Here is a 21,552-nt window from a genome sequence, read left to right as displayed (position 1 = left end):
CAGGAACCAGGTCGGAGTCTAGTTTCACTTTCAGTTTTGTTTTCTCCAGAAATGACAGAGAAACCAAGAAGAAAGCTATCACCAGCAGCGTCCTTCACTCCCTTAGCCTCAGTGCCTGTTTGCACCAGCCACAGCTGGGCACTGGCACCTGCTGGCACCGCCTCCCACAGGGACCCTATCTATAAGCTCTGCAACCCACTGTCCAGCCCCAGCCCTCGGGATGGATGTCCTGGAGCCCTCCAAGTTGCTGGATGAGGGCCGGTATTCACGGCAGCTGTGAGGCCCGAGGTAGGGAGGGGAGCGGGGTGGACTTTTGAGCTCTGATCTCCAGTTGACCGCCCTCTTATTTCCCATCCGCAGGTATGTGCTGGGCTTGCCAGCCATGCAGAGGCTTCAGGAGGCTAAGGTCCTGCTGTCAGGTCTTCAGGGCCTGGGGGCTGAGGTGGCCAAGAACCTGGTCCTCATGGGCGTGGGCAGCCTCACTCTGCATGATCCCCACCCCACCTGCTGGTCTGACCTGGCTGCCCAGGTGAAGGTCCTGGGGGGTTATGGGTTCTCAGACCTGGGGGTAGGGCCCAAGAGATATCTCCTTGCTCAAGCCGGTCTGGGTCTCTCTCTAGTTCTTCCTCTCGGAGCAGGACTTGGCAAGGAGTAGGGCCGAGGCATCCCAAGAACTTCTGGCCAAACTCAATGGAGCTGTTCAGGTTCACGTCTACACAGGCGACATCACTGAGGAGCTGCTGCTGAACTTCCAGGTGCCCTCCCAGCCCCACTCTCCATGCCAGCCCCGTCCCCTTCTCCAGCCCATAGGTGCAGAGTAGGCTGGGCAGTGGTTCTGGCCCTGCTGACCATGAAGTCCACCCAGGTGGTGGTGCTGACTACCTCGAACCTAGAGGAACAGCTGAAGGTGGGTACCTTGTGCCACAAGCACGGAGTCTGCTTTCTGGTGGCTGACACCCGGGGCCTCGTGGGGTAAGTGAGACTGCCTGCCTAAACTGCCATATCACAGACGGCTGTCCCTAGAGCCAGGCTTGCTCGAGTGCCCCTGCACCCAGCCCCACGCCTATCCCAGCATCCGCTCCTGATTCTGGTCTCAATCCCGCCCCTCTGCTTCCATCACCCCAGCCTCCCGACCTGCTCCAGTAACTCTCTCAAACTCCGGCTCCCCAGCCTCTCCCGGCTTTCTGGCCCTCTTGGCTTGCCTTGCTGTCCCCTGCCTTTCATCATAGTCATGTGGTTAACCACTTAACCATCTCCGTGATACCTACCGCCTCATCACAGGCAGTTGTTCTGTGACTTTGGTGAGAACTTCACTGTGCAGGACCCTACAGAGGCAGAACCTATGACGGCTACCATTCAGCACATCTCCAAGGTGGGCACTAAGATGTGGGCCAAGGAGGGGCTGCCAGAGGCTGTGGAAGGCAGGTACAGGCACCCCTGAGCCAAGCCACCTTTTCTCCAGGGCTCCCCTGGCATTCTCACTCTGAGAAAAGAGGCTGATGCCCACTACTTCCATAATGGGGATTTGGTGACTTTCTCGAGCATTGAGGGCATGATCGAGCTCAACCACTGTGATCCCCGGCCTATCCACGTGCAGGGTGAGCCAACCCCACTCCAACTCCAGGTCCAGGGCCCAAGCTCCCGTTGGGGGCAGATGCAGCCTGGTCCTTGGGGATGGGTTCTGCCTCTGCCTTCCTCAGGGTGGAGCGAGATCAAGAACATAGATGCAAGACAGGATGGGGTGTGGGAAACTACTCAAGTTCAGAGGTCATGCTAACTAGGCCGGACCTCCCCCAGAGGACGGGACCTTGGAGATTGGAGACACATCAAATTTCTCCTGTTACTTGCGTGGTGGGGCTGTCATTGAGGTCAAGAGTTCCCAGACTGTGAGCCATGTGAGTGTGCGAGGGTATCTGAGGTGGGGCGCTCGGGAGCCTTGAGGGACCTGTCGCTGAGACTAGTGACACCTGCAGGAGCCCTTGGATGCAGCTCTGCTCCAGCCCCGTGTGGTGGCCCAGAGTCCCCAGGAAGTTCACCGAGCCCACTGTCTGCATCAGGCCTTCCGTGCACTGCACAAGTTCCAGCAGCTCAGTGGCCGTCCGCCCCAGCCCTGGGATCCTGTGAGTGGCCCCACGGCTCCTGCCCCCTCACTGTCTCATCAGCGTCTCAGCTGCCCAGAGGCAACAATGGCTATCTCACGAATCCAAGTTTGAATTCAGAGCCAGTTTCCCACTCATATAAAGGAGATGATAAACATCTCCAGACCCGAGGCTGAGACTCCAAAAGTATCAGGCACAAAGCCTGGGGACCCCCGCTACCTCTTAACTGCTCAGATCCGGGCTGGAAGCTGCACCCAGGTCTGGCACTGGGCATCCTCTGGTGAGGGTGCATCGTCTGCTCCCTACTTAGGCTTCTGCTTCTTTTTCTGTGGAACAGTGAGGTGGCTGCCTGAAGGATTGGAGTGGGGGAGTGGAGCTCAGGCCGGGGCTGCTGTGCCCACAGAGTCCTACCCCACAGGCTGATGCAGAGAGAGTGGTGGGCCTGGCTCGGGCCCTGGAACCACTGAGGGGGACAGAAGGAGAGCCATTGGAAAAGCCGCTGGATGAGGCTCTCGTGCGGAGAGTCGCCCTGAGTAGTGCTGGTGGCCTGAGCCCCATGGCAGCCGTGCTGGGTGCAGTGGCTGCCCAGGAAGTGCTGAAGGTGGGCACAGGCACAGGCAGGGTGGGGCTGGGAGGGGTGCAGAAGCCACTGTGGGTGCCAGACAGTGACTCTGGAGGCTTCGCCAACCTGGGTGCAGCCCCCAGCCTGGATCTGAGGGGTTAGGACGTGGCAGCAGTCCCTAGACTAAAGTTATGGCCTCTAGGCAGTCTCCAGGAAGTTCATGCCCCTGGACCAGTGGCTGTACTTCGATGCCCTTGACTGCCTCCCGGAAGATGGGGAGCACCTTCCCAATCCTGAGGACTGCTCACCGGTGAGAACCTGGGGTAGGGGTGCACGCCTCATCCAAACTCATGACTAGGGTAGAAACAGGAGGAACAGTCCTGAAGTCCTGACCCAGGAAACTCAATGTGAGAGGGATGTGCAGCACAGGACAGCGGCCATCACTGACCTATGTCTCTGTCTCCTAGAGATGCTGCCGCTACGATGGGCAAATCGCGGTGTTTGGGGCTGGTTTTCAGGAGAAGCTGAGCCATCAGCACTACCTCCTGGTGAGCTGTGTGGTGAGACTAGGAGCGTCTGTGGAAGGGCCGAGCCAGGCCCTCTGGCTAAGGCTGCTCCTGCTGGCAGGTGGGTGCTGGTGCTATCGGCTGCGAGCTGCTCAAAGGCTTCGCCCTGGCGGGCCTGGGGGCCGGAGGCAGCGGGGGTGTGACTGTCGCTGATATGGACCATGTTGAGCACTCCAACCTCAGCCGTCAGTTCCTCTTCAGGACCCAGGACATTGGCGTGAGTGCCTGCCCCTGCCCCATCCCGCGGCCCTGGACTGCCCTCCCACAAATCTCCTCGCCCCCCACCCAGCATCTCCCTCGTTTCTTCTCAGAGGCCCAAGGCAGAGGTGGCTGCAGAGGCCGCTCACCGCCTGAACTCAGACTTGCGGGTGACCCCGCGCACCGACCCTCTGGATTCCACTACAGAGCACATCTATGGGGACGAATTTTTCTCGCGTGTGGATGGCGTGGCTGCCGCCCTAGACAGTTTCCAAGCCCGTGAGTGCTCAGCCTTGGAGCTCAGACCCTTGTCTAAAGCCATGCCAACCCCACTCCTAACCCTCTGCCCCCCTTCCAGGGCGCTATGTGGCCGCTCGCTGCACCCACTATCTGAAGCCACTGCTGGAGGCAGGCACACAGGGCACCCGGGGCAGTGCTTCAGTGTTCATACCGCATGTGACTGAGGAATACAGAGCTCCCACCTCGACTATTTCTGAGGATGCCCCATATCCTGTCTGCACTGTGCGGTACTTCCCCAGCACAGTCGAGCATACCCTGCAGGTGGGAAGCACCCCAGAGACCCCGATCCCCTGCCCCTTGGCTCAGTTCTCAGCTACAGACCTGTTCCCCACCTGACACCTTATGGTTCCTCTCTCCCCAACAGTGGGCCCGGGATGAATTTGAGGGGCTCTTTCATCTGTCTGCCGAGACCATCAACTGCCAACAGTAAGGCCATCAATAAGGATGGATGGGAGTCCAGGACCCCCCAGCACCAGAGTCTTCAGGGCTTAGTCTCAAACTTCCGTCTCTGCAGGGCACTTACTTCACTGGCAGACACGGACGGGCCAGACTTGCTGACGCTGCAGCAGGTGGTGCTGGGTGCCCTCAGAAGTCGTCCACGGACCTGGCAAGACTGTGTGATGTGGGCCCTCGGTCACTGGCAACTAAGCTTCCATTATGGCATCACGCAGCTACTCAAGCATCTCCCGCCTAATAAAGTGGGTGGCTAGAGGTCAGGAGGCTGAGGGCTCAAGGGGACCAGACTGAGCCCGGCAGCCTCCATTTGTAATCTCCTCTTCTTAAGGAAGGAACACGTTTCTGGTCGGATCCCACACAGTGTCCCCAGCCTCTGGAATTTGACGCCAATCAAGTGAGTGGGAGGTCTCTTGGGAGTCCCAAGATGGGAATGTGGCCTCAGAGAACAGAAATGGGCACCTCTGCATTCTGTAGAGATGCTCAGGTGCTGGGACACAGAGCCATGTTTGGGCACATGTGGGTGTCCACACATGAGGCAGAGAGGCAGGCACTCAAACGGATCCACAAAAGGGCAGTGACCCCCCCATCGTGTGCACCCACACATGCTCACTCGCCCCCATGCATTTGCCCCTCCTCTTGGTCTGACTACAGGACACGCACGTCCTCTACGTGCTGGCGGCAGCTAACCTGTACGCCCAGATGCATGGGCTGCCTGGCTCACAGGACCAGCCTGCGCTCAGGGAAATGCTGAAGTTGCTGCCGCTGCCTGGCCCCCAGGACCTGGCCCCCATCTTTCCTAGTGACCTGGCTTCTGCTAAGCTTGGTGAGGTCCTTGGCCCTGCCTCCCCCATACTGCCACCCAAAGGCCTGACCCTGTCCTCAGCCTGCCATAAAAGGAAGAGGGGGCCTATGGACCCTGAGGGGAACTCACTATCTCTCAGGCCCTCTGACCTTGCTTCTCTCTCATCCTCTGGCCCCTCAGGAGGCCCCCTCCCTGCTGCCTACCCCATCCCCAGCCCCTATTCCCTTAACAGATTTTCAGCGGAAAAGCACAAACCATTGGGCCCTGGGGAGCAGTTAGCTACGGTGCCCAGGTGAAGACAGAGTCACATAGCACACATGAATGCATACAGATACACATAACATGCACACGCGCACACACACACACACACACACATACACGGAGAAGGAGGGTGGGCTGGAGCTGCTGCGGAGGAGACAGCAGCATCAATCAGAGGTCTTCCTGAAAGTGGTGGAGACCATAGGTCTTGGCAGAGACCAAGAAGAGGCCCCAGGCTCCGGGGAGAGTGCTGGAGATAGGGGCTGAGGACCGCCCTAAATAGCTCCTTCCCCTGACAGGCCCTGAGCAGGTGCAGAGATTACATGAAGCCCTAAAAGTCTGGAGTGTGGATGCCCCGCTGAGGCCCCTGAAGTTTGAGAAGGTAGGAGCCCAAGTGGGAGTGTAGAGCCGGGCTGGGGGGATTGCGGGAAAGGTCAAGAGCTAAGAGGGTAGCTTTGGAGCCCCTTGGCCTGAGTACTTCTCCCAGCAGGACCCCAGAAGCAGCTCACCTTCCCTGAGCCAAAGTTTCCTCCCTTATCTGATAAGTAGGGAGCTGTGGGCATCCACAGAGAGAACTGTGGGAAGATCTGTGTAGTGGCACATGGTCAGCCATGGTGAGGGGCACGGAACAGTGTTAATGCTACTGTAACTTGGGCCTCACAGGATGATGACAGCAACTTCCATGTGGACTTTGTGGCGGCGGCGGCAAGCCTGAGAGCTCAGAATTATGGGATCCCACCAGCTAACCGCGCCCAGGTAACCCTGCTGGGGCTCCAGCCTGGAGGTCTGGGTCAAAATCTAGCCCTACATCCTGGGCCCAGACCAAATCTCTTGTCCTTGACAGAGCAAGAGAATCGTGGGCCAGATTATCCCAGCCATTGCTACCAGTACCGCGGCTGTGGCGGGTTTGGTGGGCTTGGAGCTGTACAAGGTGGTGGGCGGGCCACGACCCCTCAGAGCCTTTCGCCACAGCTATCTGCACCTGGCTGAAAACTACTTCAGCCGCTGGGTGCCTTGCGCCCCAGCCATCCAGAAGGTGAGCCCCTGACTCCCCACCCACACCAAGCCTGCATTTTCCCTACACCTACCCAAGCAAGCCCTGCTCTGGCTTCTGGCTCAAACCAAGACCCAGACTATGGGGGAGTCCTTAAGACTCCTTCAGTCCCTTTTCTACTACTGCAAAGCCAGGCTGGGACCTGTCAGACACAGGAAGCAGCCGTCAACCACCCCCCGCCCCCCAACCCTTTGCTGCCCCGTCTGGGGGAGCTGCAGCTTTAACTCATTAGCTAGCCAGACATCTCCCCACAGCCCCTCCTTCCCAGGAGTGCCCCTGAGGGGGAGGTAGTGGGGAGGGGGGACTAGGGCCAAAGCTCAGAACAGAGCCTGACTTCTGCCTGCATGGCATGGGGATCCTGGCCGGCCCCGGAGCTGAGTTAAAGGGCACTGAGCTCCCTGCCACCATGGATGTGGGGTCTGCAGCCCCGTGGGGATGTGCGTTCGTGTCACAGGTGTGAGTGTGCTGGGGCCTGGGCATCCCTGACCCTGTGGCGTGTGGGTGTGGAGGGAGCATGCTTGCACATCTGTGTACCAGATGAGCGTGCAGGGCTCTTCTTCAACGTGGGCTCTCATGAGTGTGCATGTGAGCACACGAGTGGGTGTTCCTGGGCTTGTGCGCATGTGTTCTTTCAGCTGCAGGGCTATGAATGGCCCTGGCTGTGTGCCAAGGCTCTATGTAGTTGGTATTTCCTTGGGGTGCAGAAGAGGGGGTAGAGAGAATGTCCTCACCAGGGGAGAGGGGAGAGGTCATGGGCCAGCGCTGGCCCTTTGCTGAGTAGCTCTGGGGTCCCTCAGGGCACAGCTGCACAGAGCCCCTTTGTGAGGGGCCCCGCCTCTAGTTAGCACACAAGCTGCCTTTGTCCATGGTGGATGTGGAGGGGGGACCTCCCCAACTCGCCTCTAGTCTTGTCTCTGTTTGACCCCACTATATTTTCTGGGGGGTTGGCAGGGCCTCCTGTCCTGGTTCCTGTCTGCCTGCCACCCAGTGGTCACTGTGCCCCTTGCCCACGTGTGCCCATGAGTAGTCCAAGGCCCTGAAAGCACAGCACAAGGGGACAGGATGAACCTACCCCCCTCCCCAGCTCCAAGCCTTGCATTTGAGGAATAAGCTGCTTTATCGGAGACTTCAGCGGCCCTGCTCCTGCTTCCTCAGGAAGCACCGCCCCCCACCCCCCACACACAACCTGCCTGTGTGATGGATCGCTTGTTTCCCTGTGTGGGGGCCCCAGAGCCCCATTTCCTGTGCTGGCCCTAGCATGGGCGGGGAGGGTGTCGAGACTCTGGGCCAAGATCCCACCTTCCACCCCCACTCCCTGGCTTCTGCTTCCTGCCTCTAGTCCAGCTCCTCCACTAGGAAAGGGGCCATCAGCTGCTGGTAACTGGGGTAGGGGAGGCTGTGTGAGGGAAGCTTCTGACTTCTCTCCACCATCACCCCCCAGTTCAATCGCCTGACGTGGACCTGTTGGGACAGACTGAAGGTGCCTGCTGGGCAGCCCGAGAGGACCCTGAAGTCACTCCTGGACCACCTCCAGGTGTGCCCTGTTCCTCCCCACTCCCAAGCCTGGCCCAAACTGGTCCAGCTGGCACCTGACCTGTCTCTCTCTAGGAACAACATGGACTGAAGGTGAATATGCTGCTGCAAGGGAAGGCCGTGCTCTACTCAGTGAGATGGTCGCCTGAAAAGCAGGCCCAGTACCTGCCCCTTAGGTGAGCCCACACCCGGCCTTAGCCAAGTCTTGTTCTGTCCCTGGAGGTTGGAAGTGAGGGACGTGAAGCCCTTCCTCTTCCCAACCCCATTTGGTCCCCTCGCACCCTGAAGCTTTCTTTTGCCAAATGGAGCCAGCAAATGGGTTGGGGGTGGGGCAAGGAGGGGCCTCCGGGAGCTGCCTGCTTGGCTAGCCCCCACCAGCTTCTCCACACCCTGCTCAGCCCCCTTTCATAGCCCACTCCCAGGGGACTAGCAATTTCCTGCCTCCTGCCTGCCCTACCAGCCCCAGCCGCTCTGAAAATAGTTTCAGATGTTTCCTGTCTTGAGCTGCTCCTGCTCCTGGCTCAGGCTCCTTATGGCCCAGCGGCACCCTCTAGTCCATGCCAGGCTACTCTCTTCCTGCCACCGCTCATCTACCAAATCTCCCCCAATTCTCCCCCCAACACACGCCAGGGTGACAGAACTGGTGCGGCAGGTGACAGGCCAGGTGCCTGAGCCAGAGCAGCAGGTGCTGGTACTGGAGCTCAGCTGTGAGGGTGAGGACGAAGACACTACCTTTCCACCCCTGCACTACGAGCTGTGCAAGGAAGCAGCCCCATTGCACAGCAATATCGAGCCCTGAATCCTGTGACCCCAGTAGATCCTCAATAAATGCTTGTTGAAGGAAAGAGTAAGTGGAGAGGGGGATGGACGGACGGCAGTAATGCACACGGGGTGTGACAAGGGCACACAGGGACCCCTGGAGGGAGGGAAAGTCTCTTTAGATTCGCTTGCCTGGGCTGTGCCTCAAAGGGCTCGGGGCTGCCTCCTGGAGACTCAGGCATATGGAACCAGGACAGTCCAGAGAAAGGCCTTTATTGTCCCAGGCTGGAGGGCAGGGTCAGAGGTAGCTGACAACATCATTGCAGATGATGGGCTGGCGGCTGCGGCAGCTCATGAGAGCTGCAAAGCGTGAGATGTCTGCAGGCAGTTCAGGTTCCGGGCGAGGTGGGCATGACAGTCGCTTTCCTGCCATGGCCGCCCGGCGGGCCCTGGCCAGCTGGCGCCGCAGCTGCTCAGAGAGACCAAGCAGGAACTGGGGGGGCCGAGCACGGGCACGGGGCCCACCTCCGTCGTCCCCCTCACCTGCTGCCTCGGGCAGCTCCATCCAGTTGTGCACCAAGTCAGCAAAACAGTTGTCCCCCAGCACCAGGGGCTGGCGACTGCGACCTCTGCTCAGCAGGGCTGCTGTCCAGTCCTCAGCTTCCAGCTCCTGCCAGTGCTCCAGGCAGGCATCTGGGGTGGACTTGGGCCGTGGTCGGTGGGCAGGTGGTACACTGGCTACAGGGACCCCACTGGACAGGGGGATGCTGCTAGCTGAGAGGCGCTGTCTATGGGGGCGCCATGCTGGGGGTGCTGGATGCTGGAGGACGGGGAGCTCTTCCTCTCTCCACGTGCTGCCAGACACCTCAGAGAAGCCAGAGTCCCAATCCAGGGTATGCTCCCTAGGGCCCCCCGAGCCTACACCCCTGTCTCCTGTCACTACACCTTCTTCCTCCTCTTCCTCCACACAGCAGACTGAGTCCTCATCCAAGACATCTGAGGCCCTGAGCCGGTGGCTGAGCCGGACACTTGAGCCAGGTTTAGGGGGTGGCGGAAGGGGGCCAGGCATGGGAGGGGAGCCTGTGTCCCGGCCACACAGCTGCAGAGAAAGAGAGAACAGAAGTTGGAGGGGCAGTGCTTGTCATCCCTGCTTTCTGGGGGGCCAATCTCAGAACAGAAGGCCCAGAAGAGCCGGACAGGCCTGCAGACCTAGGCAGCAAGGCCTCTAGTGGGTACAGGGCATGGGGGTGCTGGCACACGAAGCTCGTGTGGTTCCCATAAGTCGACCTGGTGGCAGTCCGGCAGGCTTCAGCACGCAGAGCCGGGCAAGTCAGCACCCGCCACCAGGGCGGGAGGCAGGGTTGCGGGCCTGCATCGGGAAGTAGGTCCTGCTCAGGGCTGGGGTGGGGAAGCATCCGTGCCTCTTGAGGAATTCAGCTCCTCAAAGCCCACAACGTCTTTCAGAGAAGACAGGGCACTTGTCAGGTGGGAGTAGAGGAAGAAAGTACAGGCCAGCCTGGGATAGGGGGCAACCAAAGCAGCGCAAGCAGCTCTTTAGTCTCCTGCAGCGACTGCTCCACCCCAAAAGAAGTTTACCCCCCTCAGCTCCTTACACCGCCCCAGCGGCACAGCCAGCTGGGCTGCTGTTACTTGATGCCCAGAGCAACTCTCAACCGTCCGAAACCCGACGCGGGCCATCTGGGCCATCTGGGCCGCCCCGCCCCCATCCCGCCTTGGACGTGCACTCGGGACGGCCCCCGACCCGTGTGCCGTTCGGGCGGGACGGAACCCTAGCACCCCCACACACGTCCTGACGAATCACACCCGCTCCCAAGCCTCACCAGTTCCCAGCGGAGCTGGCCCAGGAAGCTGTCAAGCCGAGTGCTGTGCATGCCCGTGCCAGAGCCCTCGCCAGGCCTGCCAGTTCCTCTGCGAACTCCAGCGGGAGCGGTGCGGAGGGGGCCGGGCGGGCCGGCGAGCGGCGCCCTCACCCTCTATCTTGTCCCGCGGCTCCTCGCTCTCCGTAGCTCCCGCCGCAGCCACCACCCCAACATCTGGCAGCCGCGCCCCGCCCCTGACGCCGCAGCCAATGGGGCCGGGGCGGAGCTGAAGTGGCCCCGCCCCCGGGCGCGCGGGGATGATCCCCACGCCCACTCCCCCTCTCAGCTCCAGCTCTATGAGGAGGGGCGGGACTGCCGCTGCTGAAAGCCGGGCGCGGCCCGGCCCGGGACTTCCCGACGCCCCGGGCGTTTGAGTTGACTCCGGGTTCGCTGCGCGACCCAGAAGAAGTCGCTTTCCCGCTGTAGCCTCAGCTTCCCCATTTTTCCCTGGATAGGACTGTGGTCCCTCCCGCAAAGGCCCGGTGGGCACGCGGGCTCCCCGGCTGCGCCCATGTACCGGCAGAGCGCCCCCAGTCCTCGGGCTCCTCAGTGCTGTGGCCCACTTCGGGCCCAACCCCCTGGATCCGCTCCTGGAGCGGGCCTTGACAATCCCTGGAAGTGATGGGAGGGTCCTGCCTCCTCTGAGGACTCCCGGAGCGCGGGACGTCGCAGGAGCTTAGAGGAGGGGCCTCAGCCAAGGCCCAGCCCACGCCTCTCCGCCCCGCGTCTGGCCCAAGCTAGGCCCGGCCGCCCTCTAGTGGGGAGCGCGCGGTTAGCCGCATTTCCTGAGGTGACGTCCGCATCCCCTCCGCCCAGCATCACGTGCAGACTGAGAGTGAATGCAGGGGCTTAGGGCGGCCCTCTCTGGCGGGAATGGTCAGAGCCTGTTCCCAGAGGTCCTCCATGATTTCAGGCTCGTTTCAAGGATACTGTCTAACTGGAGACAGATGAGTCAGTAGACAGAAAAATGCTGGGGAATGAGGGCGACGGCCTGATTTGGGAGAACCGACTCTCAGAGGAGATGGCATTCTGTTTGGATGAGCCTTCATGGGGAGATCAAGAAGAGGGGCATTCTAGGAAGAAGGATAAGCCAGTTAAAGGTCCTGAGAGGACAGGAACTGGACAGGGCTTAACATAAAGAAGGCCTAAGGGGTTTATGATGTTGGTAGTTGCAGTAGTGAAGAGGTCAGCAAAACCAGGCGCCTAGCAGCTTCAGAAAGGAATATGGAGTTTTGTTCTTGATGTGATGGGGAGCACTGAGGGCTTTTGAGCAGGAAGTGACCTGGGCTGGCTCCTGTTTAGATAATCCCAGCTGCTGTTTGTAATCAGAATGGAGGCTCCTGCCCTCATCCAGCAAGGGAGGGGCTGGTCTGGGCTGTGATGGGGCTGGTGCACAGAAGGGGTCACTTTGGTGTATGTTTTGGAGCTAAAATCAAACCTTGCTGATGCATGAATATGGGTAGGAAAAGAGGGCATCAGACATGACTCCTAGATCTGGCTTGAACTTCTGGTTGGATGGGATTGTCATGAATTGATCCAGGAAAGACTGGAGAAGAGTGGGTTTGGGGAGGAAAATCAAATGATCCTTTGTGAACGCGTGACCCTTGAGATGCCTGTTAGACATTGGAGAAGAGATGCGGGGTCAGCCACTGGATGTGTGACTAGACTTGGGGAGAGAGATCAGCACTGAAGCCTTGGATCTGGGAGACAGAAGGACTGGATGGTACCTAAGGCCATCCATCTCTTAGACAGAGAGCAGCAGTCAGGACTAAGCCATGGAACACCCCACTGGGTGGAGGTAGGGAAGCAGAACCAGCAAAGGAGCTATGCGGGAACCACCTGGGAGGTGAGAAGAAATAGAGTATGGGCACTTAAGGAGCCACAGGGAGCAAGCATCAAATGCTGCCAAGGAATCGAGAGTGGAGAATAAACTGCTGAATTCAGTAGTACACAAATCTCTGGAGACCCTGACAAGGGCAGTTTCATGGAAAGAAGGACAAACTTGATGGTAGTGAGTAGGAGAGTGAGAGATAAAGAACTGGAGAGAGCAAATATAGACAACTTTTTAAAAATTGACATATATATATATATATACACACACGCACACACACACACAATGAATAGAAGTACGGCTTAATAAATGTTGTCTGTAGACACTTGTGCAACTGTCACCCAGATCAAAATAAATGATATCCCTAGCCACTCCAGGAGGCCACTTTGTGCCCCATCCAATTGATATCCCATAACTACTATTTGATTTCTATCAACAAGGATTTTACTGAGGTTGGCCTTAGTGTAGACAGATAATGTTCTAATGGGGGGTGGGTAGCTGGAGTTCAGACTCTGTGGGGTAGCAGGTCCTGGGCCCAATATTCTTGGGTACTGTCTTGTTCTGTCTCCAAGGACTTCCCTGAGCCTGTTTCCCCAACTGAAGCTGATACTTCTCCCCTCACACCCGCTTTTGCTTGTGGTAACGAATGGGGGAAATCTCTGAGAGCCCTGAAAAAATAGGGTTCTCTAGGCCTCTGGATGCCTGTCTGGAGTCTAGAGCTCAGTCACCAGGGATGGGTGGGGCTGCAGTCTGGGAGGCCCGGAAGTCCTGCCTACCCAGTGTGTTTGAGCAACTGACCTGGCAACAGGGTGGGCCTGACAAACGCCTCTGTCCTTCCAAAGTCTCTTCTGCTGTCTGTATCTTTAGGACACAATGGTGCTACTCAGACCCTTGGCACTTCTTCTTGCTCTGGTTGTCTCTGGTGAGGAGCTGGTGGGTTGGGGGAACCCCAGTTCTCATCTCCCTGTTCCGCCGCGGAGCAGAGTCCTGACCCTTTTCAGATGGTCTACCATGGACGGCAGGGGCTGGAGGAAAGCCAGGAAAGGGCTCTGAACCCCTGACCCTCATTCTTATCTTGGCTGCTTCCTCGACCAAATCCTCACTTCCAATCTATGAAATGAGCTGACCCATGGTTGGATGTGGGGCACAAGGAAGGGCTGTGGCTGTTTGGTCCCAAGATTTGGCCAGGCCCTGTGGCAGAAGGGCAGGACTATGCTCAAGTCTGTGGTTCCATGAGCATGGGGGCCTCCAGCCTGATCATCTCTTCCTCACAGTTGTCCACGACCTGCCCTGGATCATAAATGTCTCCGAGAGCCAGGGACCTGGCACCATCCTCTACTTAAACTGTACTTCTCACATGCCCTCCCTGAAGTTGCTCAGTGTGCAGCCACCCACCACCTTCTTCAACCCACCCAGCTTGACCAGGTGGCAGGGGATCTATGTGGGAAAGGTAGGGTCATGGACACAACTGGGAACCATAGGGAAACAAGAGCAGACCCTAAATTCATAAAACCAGAGGTGGTGGGAGGGAGAGTCTAGGCCCCACATGGCACTGCCTACCTGCCACAGGTGACCTTAAGCAGTTCAGCCCGACTGGATGCCCTGGCAGTGAACCGCTATGAGCTGCAGCTGCAGTACACATGTGGCAACAACGTGTCGGAGGGATCACTCTTTGTGGATGTGCAGCAGGACCCTGGCCATATCCAGTGTGCTGGCCCATTCGCCAGCCCAGGTGAGGCCAGCAGCAGCAGGCAAGGGGTGGGCAGGCATGGCCTGAACAGAGCTTCCCTAACTTCCCCTCTGGCCAGCTGGGGAAATCATTCAGGTGCCGGAAACAATCACACCTGGGGCCAGGCTATACACTCTGCTCTTCCCAGGCCTGGAACTCCAGGGAGCCCAGGTAAGACCAGCACACGGGCAGTAGGGGGAGTAAAATGGGAGGGTGGGCATGGGAGACCAAGCCCAGCCCCTGCTTGGCCAAGCAGAGAACTTCAGAGGAACCCTTTAGCTGAGCCTCTGCATGATACATGCTCTTGGAGAGAGCCACTGAGGGCCCCCACCCCACTAGTGACCATGGCTGTTCCTGCAGGAACCTCTCAGGGGCTGAGTTCTTTCAAGTGTATCGCTTTTGTAATCCAAAAAGGAAATGTAGTTTAAAAACAAAATAAATGGTTTAAAAGCAGAAAGGATTGAGGATTGGGATCTGGGGTCCCAGGTTAGGATAAATGTCAGTGGTGGGGTTTCATAGAATTGGGTGTGGGCAGGTACCTGCTGGATTGTTGGGGACTTTGGCAGGGATGCTTTGGGTACTGGGGGCTGGGGACTGAGCATCCAGCATCTCTGTCCTGTCAGATGAACATCACCAGTGTCCAGGACCCTCCATATTTTCCCGGACCTTTCTCCATCAATGGGCAAGGTTGGCTGCGGGCACCACCGCAGGGCCTCAAAGGCCAGGCTCAAAAGGTGAGCATGACTTGGGACCTGGGGATATCCATGGATGAGGCATACAATGGGCAGGGCCACCACCCTCTGGAAATTTGCTTGTTCTTGGCCTCCTTGGCCTCCTCCATTAGGCTGCTTCTCCCAGACACTGCCCATACCCGTACTTGCTGCCCCATGCTGGCTGTCCTCCCATCTTGGCCTGGTTCTATGTTGGGCTCTGGAGTTCCAGAAAAAAAGTGGAATCTCTGGCTCACGATGTCTTGAATAGAAATGAGAGTGTTCAGAGAAGACGGACAGGAGAGTTCTGGGTGAGGTGGTGAGTGCAGGTTAGAGAAGTTCCTTCTTTAAAACTTCTACAACTTAGTAACTGGCTCTTAGCAACTCTAAGATGATAAGGCATAACGTGAATGACTTAGATATCGCTCTCTTGGGGGCTGTTTGTATCCTAATAGATGGATGTATGGCTCATAAGAATGGGACTCAAAAGATATACCTGTTAGCAGAGTGACAGGTCTGTGGAAGAGTGAGCGTTTGGGCTCCTTGTGGAGGTCATATGGGGGCTGCTTATTTGATGGGAAGTCTGGGCACAGACATACAGGTAGATGTACACTGTGGTTCCCTTCCTATTCTGTGTCACTGCAGGTCTTCCAGCTTCAGATCCTGGTGACCTTTGGCCCAGGCCGAAGCTGCAGTGGGACGCTGGTGGTGAAAGTTTTGCCTGCTCCCTCCAGCCAAGTCTCCTTCTTGTAAGGCTCCCCTCCCCTGGGACTGTGGGGGCGCAGGGCCTGGCCTCAGGGAAGTGGGAATAGGTCACAGTGGGGCTGCAGGAATGTCCCAGCTAGCTGAGGTTTGTGGGAGGTTCCAGGGGAGGAGCCCGAGGACGAGGTGGCAAGGGCAGGAAATAACGCCCCCTTTTTGTCCAGGAAGCAGGACCAGAATATCACCATCCCCGAGGACCGCGTCCCCGGGAGTGAGGTGGTTCAGGTCCAGGCCCAGGGCCTCAACGTGCGCTACGAAATCCTGTCTCCCATGCCCTGCACGCTCTTCTCCATCGGACGCGGTGAGGAGCGTGGAGTGGGGTATGGGAATGCCTCTGCGGCTTGTCCAGGGGTGACCCGCACTACTGCCTTACCCTCGCGAGAAACGAGGCTGGAGCTGAGGCAGAAACTGGGGCAAGGTCGCGTTTGGGGACCGGGCCGGAGCTACAGACGAGCTTTGGAGGAGGCAACGCCGGGTGCCAGGCTCAGCGCCCTAACCCGTCAGCGAGAGGGTGGGAACCGGGTTGAGCTGGGGGCGGGGCCGAACTCTGCGTCCCCTCCACCCCAACCCTCCCACCTGGCCCAGCGGACGGCGTGATCCGGACCACTGCGCCTCTGGAGTTGGCGCGGGCCCCAGGAGCAGCAGTCACTGCGCTGCAGGTGAAGGCCTTCGAGCGGCTCCAGCCGTGGGCCAGCGTTGAGCTCAATCTCACCGTGAACGTGCGTCCGGTCAACCGCTGGCCCCCACGCTGCCTCCCAGCACTCCTAGTGTGAGTACACGCACGTTGAGGCCCTGGGCCTGGACCTGAACCACCTCACTCCCGGGGACGCGGTCCTCGGGGATGGTGATATTCTGGTCCTGCTTCCTGGACAAAAAGGGGGCGTTATTTCCTGCCCTTGCCACCTCGTCCTCGGGCTCCTCCTCCTTACCTAGGCCACCGGGTCTCCAGCCACGGCTCACCGCCAAGCCCCGACTCCCGCCCTGCCGCCTGCCCTCTGCTCCCAGGACTCAAATCCCCGAGACTGCACCCGTGGGCACCGTGCTGAGCATCTTCACTTGCACTGACTTGGACTCTCCTGGCTCCACCATGGACTATCAGCTGCGGTTCCACGGCCCTCCTGGCCCCACCAGCCTCTGCCTTAGCGACAGGGTCCTGAAGGTGCCCCCTGCCACAATTCCCAGACCCACTGGAAGGGTGCTTGGGCCAGCGAGGTGGGGTGGGGGGAAGGAGGCAGCAATGGTCTGTGGGAGCCAAGACCACAGGGTGAAGGAAATGGTGGTAGAGCCTACCTGCTTTGCAATATGGAGAACTGGGGGTCAGGATAGGCCATCTGTAGATGCGCTTGCCTGAGGCAGCCCAGAGTGGCTCGAGGCTCTCCCAGGCAGTGGCTGAGCCTCACATTCTGGCCCCTCTGGCCAGGTGAATGCCACACTGGACTGTGACACTCCTGGGGCCTGCTTTCAGCACACAGCCTCCATCCTGGTGTTCGATGGTGGTCAGCCCCTGATGTCCAGTGAGTGACCATATCCAGGCTTGGGTATTCAGTACCCCTGTCCCCATCCTCAGGACAGCTCTCCTCCCTCTGAAACTGGTAGGACAGTTTCAAATGTCCATTTCAAATGTCTAGCGTGGGGCACATCTCTCCTCTCCCAGATGCCCCCAGTACGGGAGAGATACTGCCCTCCTTCCTTCCAGACTGTCTTTCTCCTTAGACCGCCCAGGGCAGAGACGAATCTCCCTCCTCAGATCCCCAGGGCAGGGTTGGGCACCCCAGGCCAGCTCCTTGACTGCCTAACACTTTCCAGCTGAGGTGCCAGTACTGGTGATTGTGACACCTGTCAATGAGTTCTCTCCGGCCTGCGTCACACGCACATTCCGGGTTCGGGAGGATGCAGGGCCCCGCACCCTGCTGGGCTCTGTGGTGGGCACGGACATGGATTACCCACATGACAGCATTGAATACCATACCTCTGGCGGGTCTGCCATCTTCGCTGTGGACCGTCTCAGCGGTATTTCCCCCACAGGGCTGGAATGGAGGGGTAGAGTCAGAGTTGACTCTGCAGGCTGAGGCTGTGCCCTCCCCGCCTTCTAGGGGAGGTTCGCCTCCTGGGGCCTTTGGACTATGAGCAGCAGAGGATGTACAGGCTCATTGTCCTGGTGACTGACCATAGCCAAGACCAGGACCCCACCTACCACCGCTCTGGCTCCTGCACTATTACCATTGAGATTGAGGTAATTGAGCCCCAAGGCCTTGAAAGAATTAAAAAGAGTTCAAACCTCACTCTGCCATTCTGATTTTCCACTCTGTGCCTCAGTTTCCTCCACTGGTTGGCTGGATGGGGGCGGGGCCTCGTGTGGAAAGCTTCAGAGCCTATTGCCTGAGAGCTAAGGTCTAGGGAGGAGGCTGAAGGGCTGGCCCGGGGATTCAAGAAGTGGGTGACCTGGCTATGTTCCTGCAGGATGTGAATGACCATGCTCCCGAGTGTGAGCCCCCGTTTCAAGAACTCACCGTCCGCACTTCCCTGGGCCATAGCATGGAGGTGACCAAGGTGTCATGTCGGATCCCTCAGGAGCCACAGCGCCTGGCCTTCTCCTACAGCATCGTGGGAGGTGAAGACCATGAGTGTCACCAGGCTGTGGGAGAGGCATGGGCAAAGCCAGCAGTGCTCCCCTTCTTTTGCCACTCTGCTTTCAGGGAATAGTCAGAGCCAATTCAGCCTGCGAGGAGCCGTCCTGGTGCACGACAACCTCAAATTGGGGGCCCCCTGGCCAGAACAGCCCCATACTTATGAGCTATTGATCCGTGTGGCTGATGCAGGTCCCTCCATCCCCCACCTCAGCACCACAGCTACTGTCATTGTGCATCTAGTTCCTTGGAGGGCCAGCACAGTGGCCACCAGCACCCACAGAGCCACAGTGAGGGGGGTCCTTGGGCCCTTGTGGGGTAGAGAGAGAGGACCTTGGAGGGTGAAGAGCCCCAGTTTTCCAGGTGGATGATGGGGAAGGCATTTCAGAGGGGAGCGTTGAGTGCAAAGAGCAATATGGGAGAGCAAATCTGGGGGATGGGGCGGCCCAGCTCTTGGACGAGTTTAGAAGATCAAAGCATTTGGCAGGGCAGCGGTGAGGCTGTGACCTCATTTCAGGTGCCTTCAGTGATGATGCCGCTGCTTGTGACAGACACAGAGGCTTTCTGGCAGCCGGAGCCCTGGTTCGTGGTGGTGCTGACAGTGACCGGTGCCCTCCTCCTGTTGGCCCTGGGCTGGCCTCTCAGCAGACTCCTCCAGGGGTAGGGTTCCTATTCCTGTGCTTCCTGCCTCTCCCCAGCCCACTAACGGACCCCATCTGTGAGAAGTGGTTTCAGCCAAGGTTTGATAACAATGCCCATGGCGATGGGCAAACAAACCAATATTAAGGAGGGCTGTTCTCCCTCCAGAGGTCGTGACATTAGAGGCAGAGAGACAATGGAAGAAGGAAGCTGTCTCCATCGTTGTCAGAGCCTAGTCTTGGAATGGGATGGGTGTGGATGAGGGCTGGAGACTCTGAGTGTGTCATGCGTTGGGCATTTACCCTATTCTTTTTTTTTTTAACGCCTACAGCACCTGGTATTCTTAGGTGGTCTCCCATCCAAGTACTAAACAGGCCCAACCCTGCTTAGCTTCTGAGATCAGACAAGATCGGGCATGTTCAAGGTGGCATGGCCGTAGATCATTTACTCTATTCTTGACCCCCAATTGCCACTTGAAACCTGATCTGCCCTTAAGACTGAATTTCTTGTGGGCACAGGACTGAACGCAGAAGAAGGTGGGGGTAACAATATGGACACTGCATACAGACTTTGGCTATCCCCAGTATAAAGGGGTAAATGAATCGTGCTGGTTACTGGAGCCAGCAAGTCTGCTGCCCTCACGCTTGGTTCCCCCTCCCGGCATTTTAGGTTGACCCAGGTGCTACGGGCACCAAGCAAACCAGCTCAGGCTCTGCTGCTAAACAGGTCAGCCTTCTTTGCATACCTCTATGTCTGGACCATTACTTAAACTCAGGCTGGGGCCCAGAGCCTTATCCTGTACTCCTGCTCCTACTCTGTCTCAGTATCCAAGGAGCTGAAGGGTCTGCTGAGGGGTTCATGGAGGCACCGATGATGGAGACACCCCAGGCATCCATGAGCCTGGTATGTCAACCCACCATCCTGTGTAGTGGGGACACTAAGGCTGCTCTAGAATACTCCCCTGCCCAGCCTGCCCACTTCCTTATGGATGGCTACCCCTATGGGAGCTCATGCCAGCACCAACAGGATGGAGGAGGCAAGTGGGCTCCTGATCCCTTTGGGAGCAGGCCTCCACCTGCTCCCTGTGGATAGGGTTCAACTCATTGTACCCTCTCATTCTTCCCCTCAGCAGCATTTCGATGGCAGAGCACAGGACTCCTGTGAGTTTCCCTATCCCCAATACATTCACCACCTTGGCCCACCTTCTCTCTTTAATCCATCTCAGTATCTCCTCCTACCACCAGGCATCTACTGTCTACTCTTTCCGTGAAGGAGGTCTGTTCTCACCCCCACTCACCTTTCAGCCAAATGTTTGTCAGACACCTGTAGGACCAAGTGATGACTCAGGGCTGATCTGGTTCCTGCCCATAGGGGAAGGGAGACAGGTAGTGAGGGGAGAGACCCCCAGATATTCCATTTGCTTCAGTGAATTAGAGCAGAGTAATCTGGCACTGGGCTTAGGGGAACTGGTGTCCAGCTTTGCGGAATCAAAGATGCTTCCTGTGCATTTGAACCAGACCTCAAAGGAGATGCTGAGAAAGGGGACAGGTTGGATCAAGCAGAAAGTGGGGGTCCTCAAACCAAGGGTCCTGGGACATCTTCTCCTACCCTTAGGGGCAGGAGGCAGTTCTGCTGAGGCCAGCAGTGCTACCTCTCTCTCCTAACCATCTGAGCACAGGTACAGGCAGAGATTACCTGTTCAACTCACACACGGGAGCCCGGCGCTGGCTCTGAGGCCAAGAAGCTGCTTCACTACGTGGGAATTTCTTCTTCATGTGATCATGGGCTGTGTTTTCAAGTTGATTCAATAATAAACAAAATTACAAGCAGAAAGTCCCAGCCTTGTAACCCACATGTGGGAGAAGCTCTGAGATCTGTGCTTCCTTGTTCTCACTCGGAGAACTCCCTACTTTGTGGGAACACTCTAGGGAGTAGTAAGGTTACTTTTAAGAAGGCACTGTACCATGCTCTGATTGACAGTGGTTAATGCTCTGCAGAAGTAAGAGGCTGTTAGTCCTGTCAGTGACTGAGGGGGTCTGTCACCTCAGAGGCCACCTGCTCTAGCAGGTGGAAAAGGCCCAAGAGGAATTGTTCATTTGAGGGCCCCACCAACCTCTGGGGCAGTCTGTGGACTGTGTGTGGAGGTTTTCTTGGGAAAGATCTGGAGATTTTGCACTGAGGTGTGGGTTGGTGCAGACCTGGCATGGGCAGCCATGGAGGGATTGATGGGAACCCTCTTCTGAGGGGCTGTTCCCATTTCTTCTTGATGTGTTTCTTTTGGTTCCTTGGCCCTCAGCCCTCTCTGTGCTGAGCTGAGCTGTTGCACACAGCCAGGTGGCCTGCAGTAACCTGCAGAAGATGCAATGCTAGCCCACTTCCTGTGCCCAGTTTGGCATCAGATACCAAGATGCTGCCAGCTTTCCAAGAGTACCTGCTCTCTGGTGGAGGCTACCTTTACTGTGATATCTCCAAGTCTGTGGACCTGAATCCTTTTGGGTCACTGGAAGTCAGTTATGATGTCCCAAGTGGGGAAAGAAGCTGAGTGCTTTTTGTGGGAAAGACGCATTTTACAGTGCTCCCAGTGTAGTGAGGGTTTTGAGCTGCCCTCAGGGACAGAGATGTGAGAGCAGGCTGTTATTGGAAATGGTTGCAGGCAGACTTCTTCTGAACACTTATTCTCCTCTAAGGGCTAATTAAATCTTCATCTCTCAAGAGCCTGTTATCCTCATTTTATAGATGAGTCAACCAAGGCTCAAAAGTCATGGAGCTAGCTATTTGTAGCACTTG

The 21,552-nt window shown here is 57.7% G+C and overlaps 3 protein-coding genes and 1 pseudogene across 9 annotated transcripts; 2 read left to right on the top strand and 2 right to left on the bottom strand.

Annotated features, from left to right (window-relative positions):
* Window positions 1–8,673, top strand: UBA7 (ubiquitin like modifier activating enzyme 7). Of its 4 annotated transcripts, none has more exons than XM_039837790.1 (24): window positions 1–261; window positions 361–529; window positions 621–755; window positions 866–972; window positions 1,282–1,372; window positions 1,463–1,598; window positions 1,798–1,895; window positions 1,974–2,120; window positions 2,518–2,700; window positions 2,864–2,971; window positions 3,129–3,209; window positions 3,289–3,444; window positions 3,539–3,704; window positions 3,784–3,986; window positions 4,090–4,151; window positions 4,240–4,423; window positions 4,510–4,575; window positions 4,833–5,004; window positions 5,541–5,623; window positions 5,905–5,997; window positions 6,086–6,277; window positions 7,737–7,829; window positions 7,904–8,004; window positions 8,459–8,673. In XM_039837790.1, the coding sequence occupies exons 1-24, from the start codon at window positions 221–223 to the stop codon at window positions 8,625–8,627; spliced, it is 3,036 nt and encodes a 1,011-aa protein (XP_039693724.1). In that variant the 5' UTR covers window positions 1–220; the 3' UTR covers window positions 8,628–8,673. The 4 variants fall into 4 exon arrangements, with proteins under 4 accessions (XP_039693724.1, XP_039693726.1, XP_039693723.1 ...); XM_039837792.1 differs by lacking the exon at window positions 8,459–8,673 and adding an exon at window positions 8,310–8,452 and having other exon boundaries at window positions 1–276; XM_039837789.1 differs by having other exon boundaries at window positions 2–276.
* Window positions 8,674–8,839: 166 nt separating this feature from the next.
* Window positions 8,840–11,140, bottom strand: INKA1 (inka box actin regulator 1). The gene is made up of 2 exons (XM_039837793.1): window positions 10,429–11,140; window positions 8,840–9,686 (listed from the first exon to the last, which is right to left on the bottom strand). Exons 1-2 carry the CDS (start codon window positions 10,477–10,479, stop codon window positions 8,886–8,888), a joined length of 852 nt encoding a protein of 283 aa, XP_039693727.1. The 5' UTR covers window positions 10,480–11,140; the 3' UTR covers window positions 8,840–8,885.
* Window positions 11,141–13,087: 1,947 nt separating this feature from the next.
* On the top strand, window positions 13,088–21,394 carry CDHR4 (cadherin related family member 4). 4 transcript variants are annotated; one of them, XM_039837777.1, is made up of 19 exons: window positions 13,088–13,220; window positions 13,573–13,748; window positions 13,868–14,030; window positions 14,107–14,198; window positions 14,651–14,761; window positions 15,383–15,486; window positions 15,664–15,800; window positions 16,085–16,268; window positions 16,505–16,658; window positions 16,920–17,013; window positions 17,306–17,509; window positions 17,593–17,732; window positions 17,960–18,110; window positions 18,196–18,416; window positions 18,644–18,786; window positions 19,435–19,491; window positions 19,590–19,668; window positions 19,898–19,925; window positions 20,444–21,315. In XM_039837777.1, exons 1-19 carry the CDS (start codon window positions 13,172–13,174, stop codon window positions 20,497–20,499), a joined length of 2,343 nt encoding a protein of 780 aa, XP_039693711.1. In that variant the 5' UTR covers window positions 13,088–13,171; the 3' UTR covers window positions 20,500–21,315. The 4 variants fall into 4 exon arrangements, with proteins under 4 accessions (XP_039693711.1, XP_039693709.1, XP_039693708.1 ...); XM_039837775.1 differs by having other exon boundaries at window positions 19,895–19,925; XM_039837774.1 differs by having other exon boundaries at window positions 19,898–21,394.
* LOC120582469 (uncharacterized) lies at window positions 19,088–19,206 on the bottom strand (annotated as a pseudogene).
* Window positions 21,395–21,552: the final 158 nt, after the last annotated feature.

This window comes from Pteropus medius, unplaced genomic scaffold (genome assembly GCF_902729225.1).
Source record: "Pteropus medius unplaced genomic scaffold, Ma_sr-lr_union100, whole genome shotgun sequence".
NCBI lineage: Eukaryota > Metazoa > Chordata > Mammalia > Chiroptera > Pteropodidae > Pteropus > Pteropus medius.
Note: the sequence above shows the minus strand (reverse complement) of the source record. Positions and strands in the feature narration are given on the sequence as shown.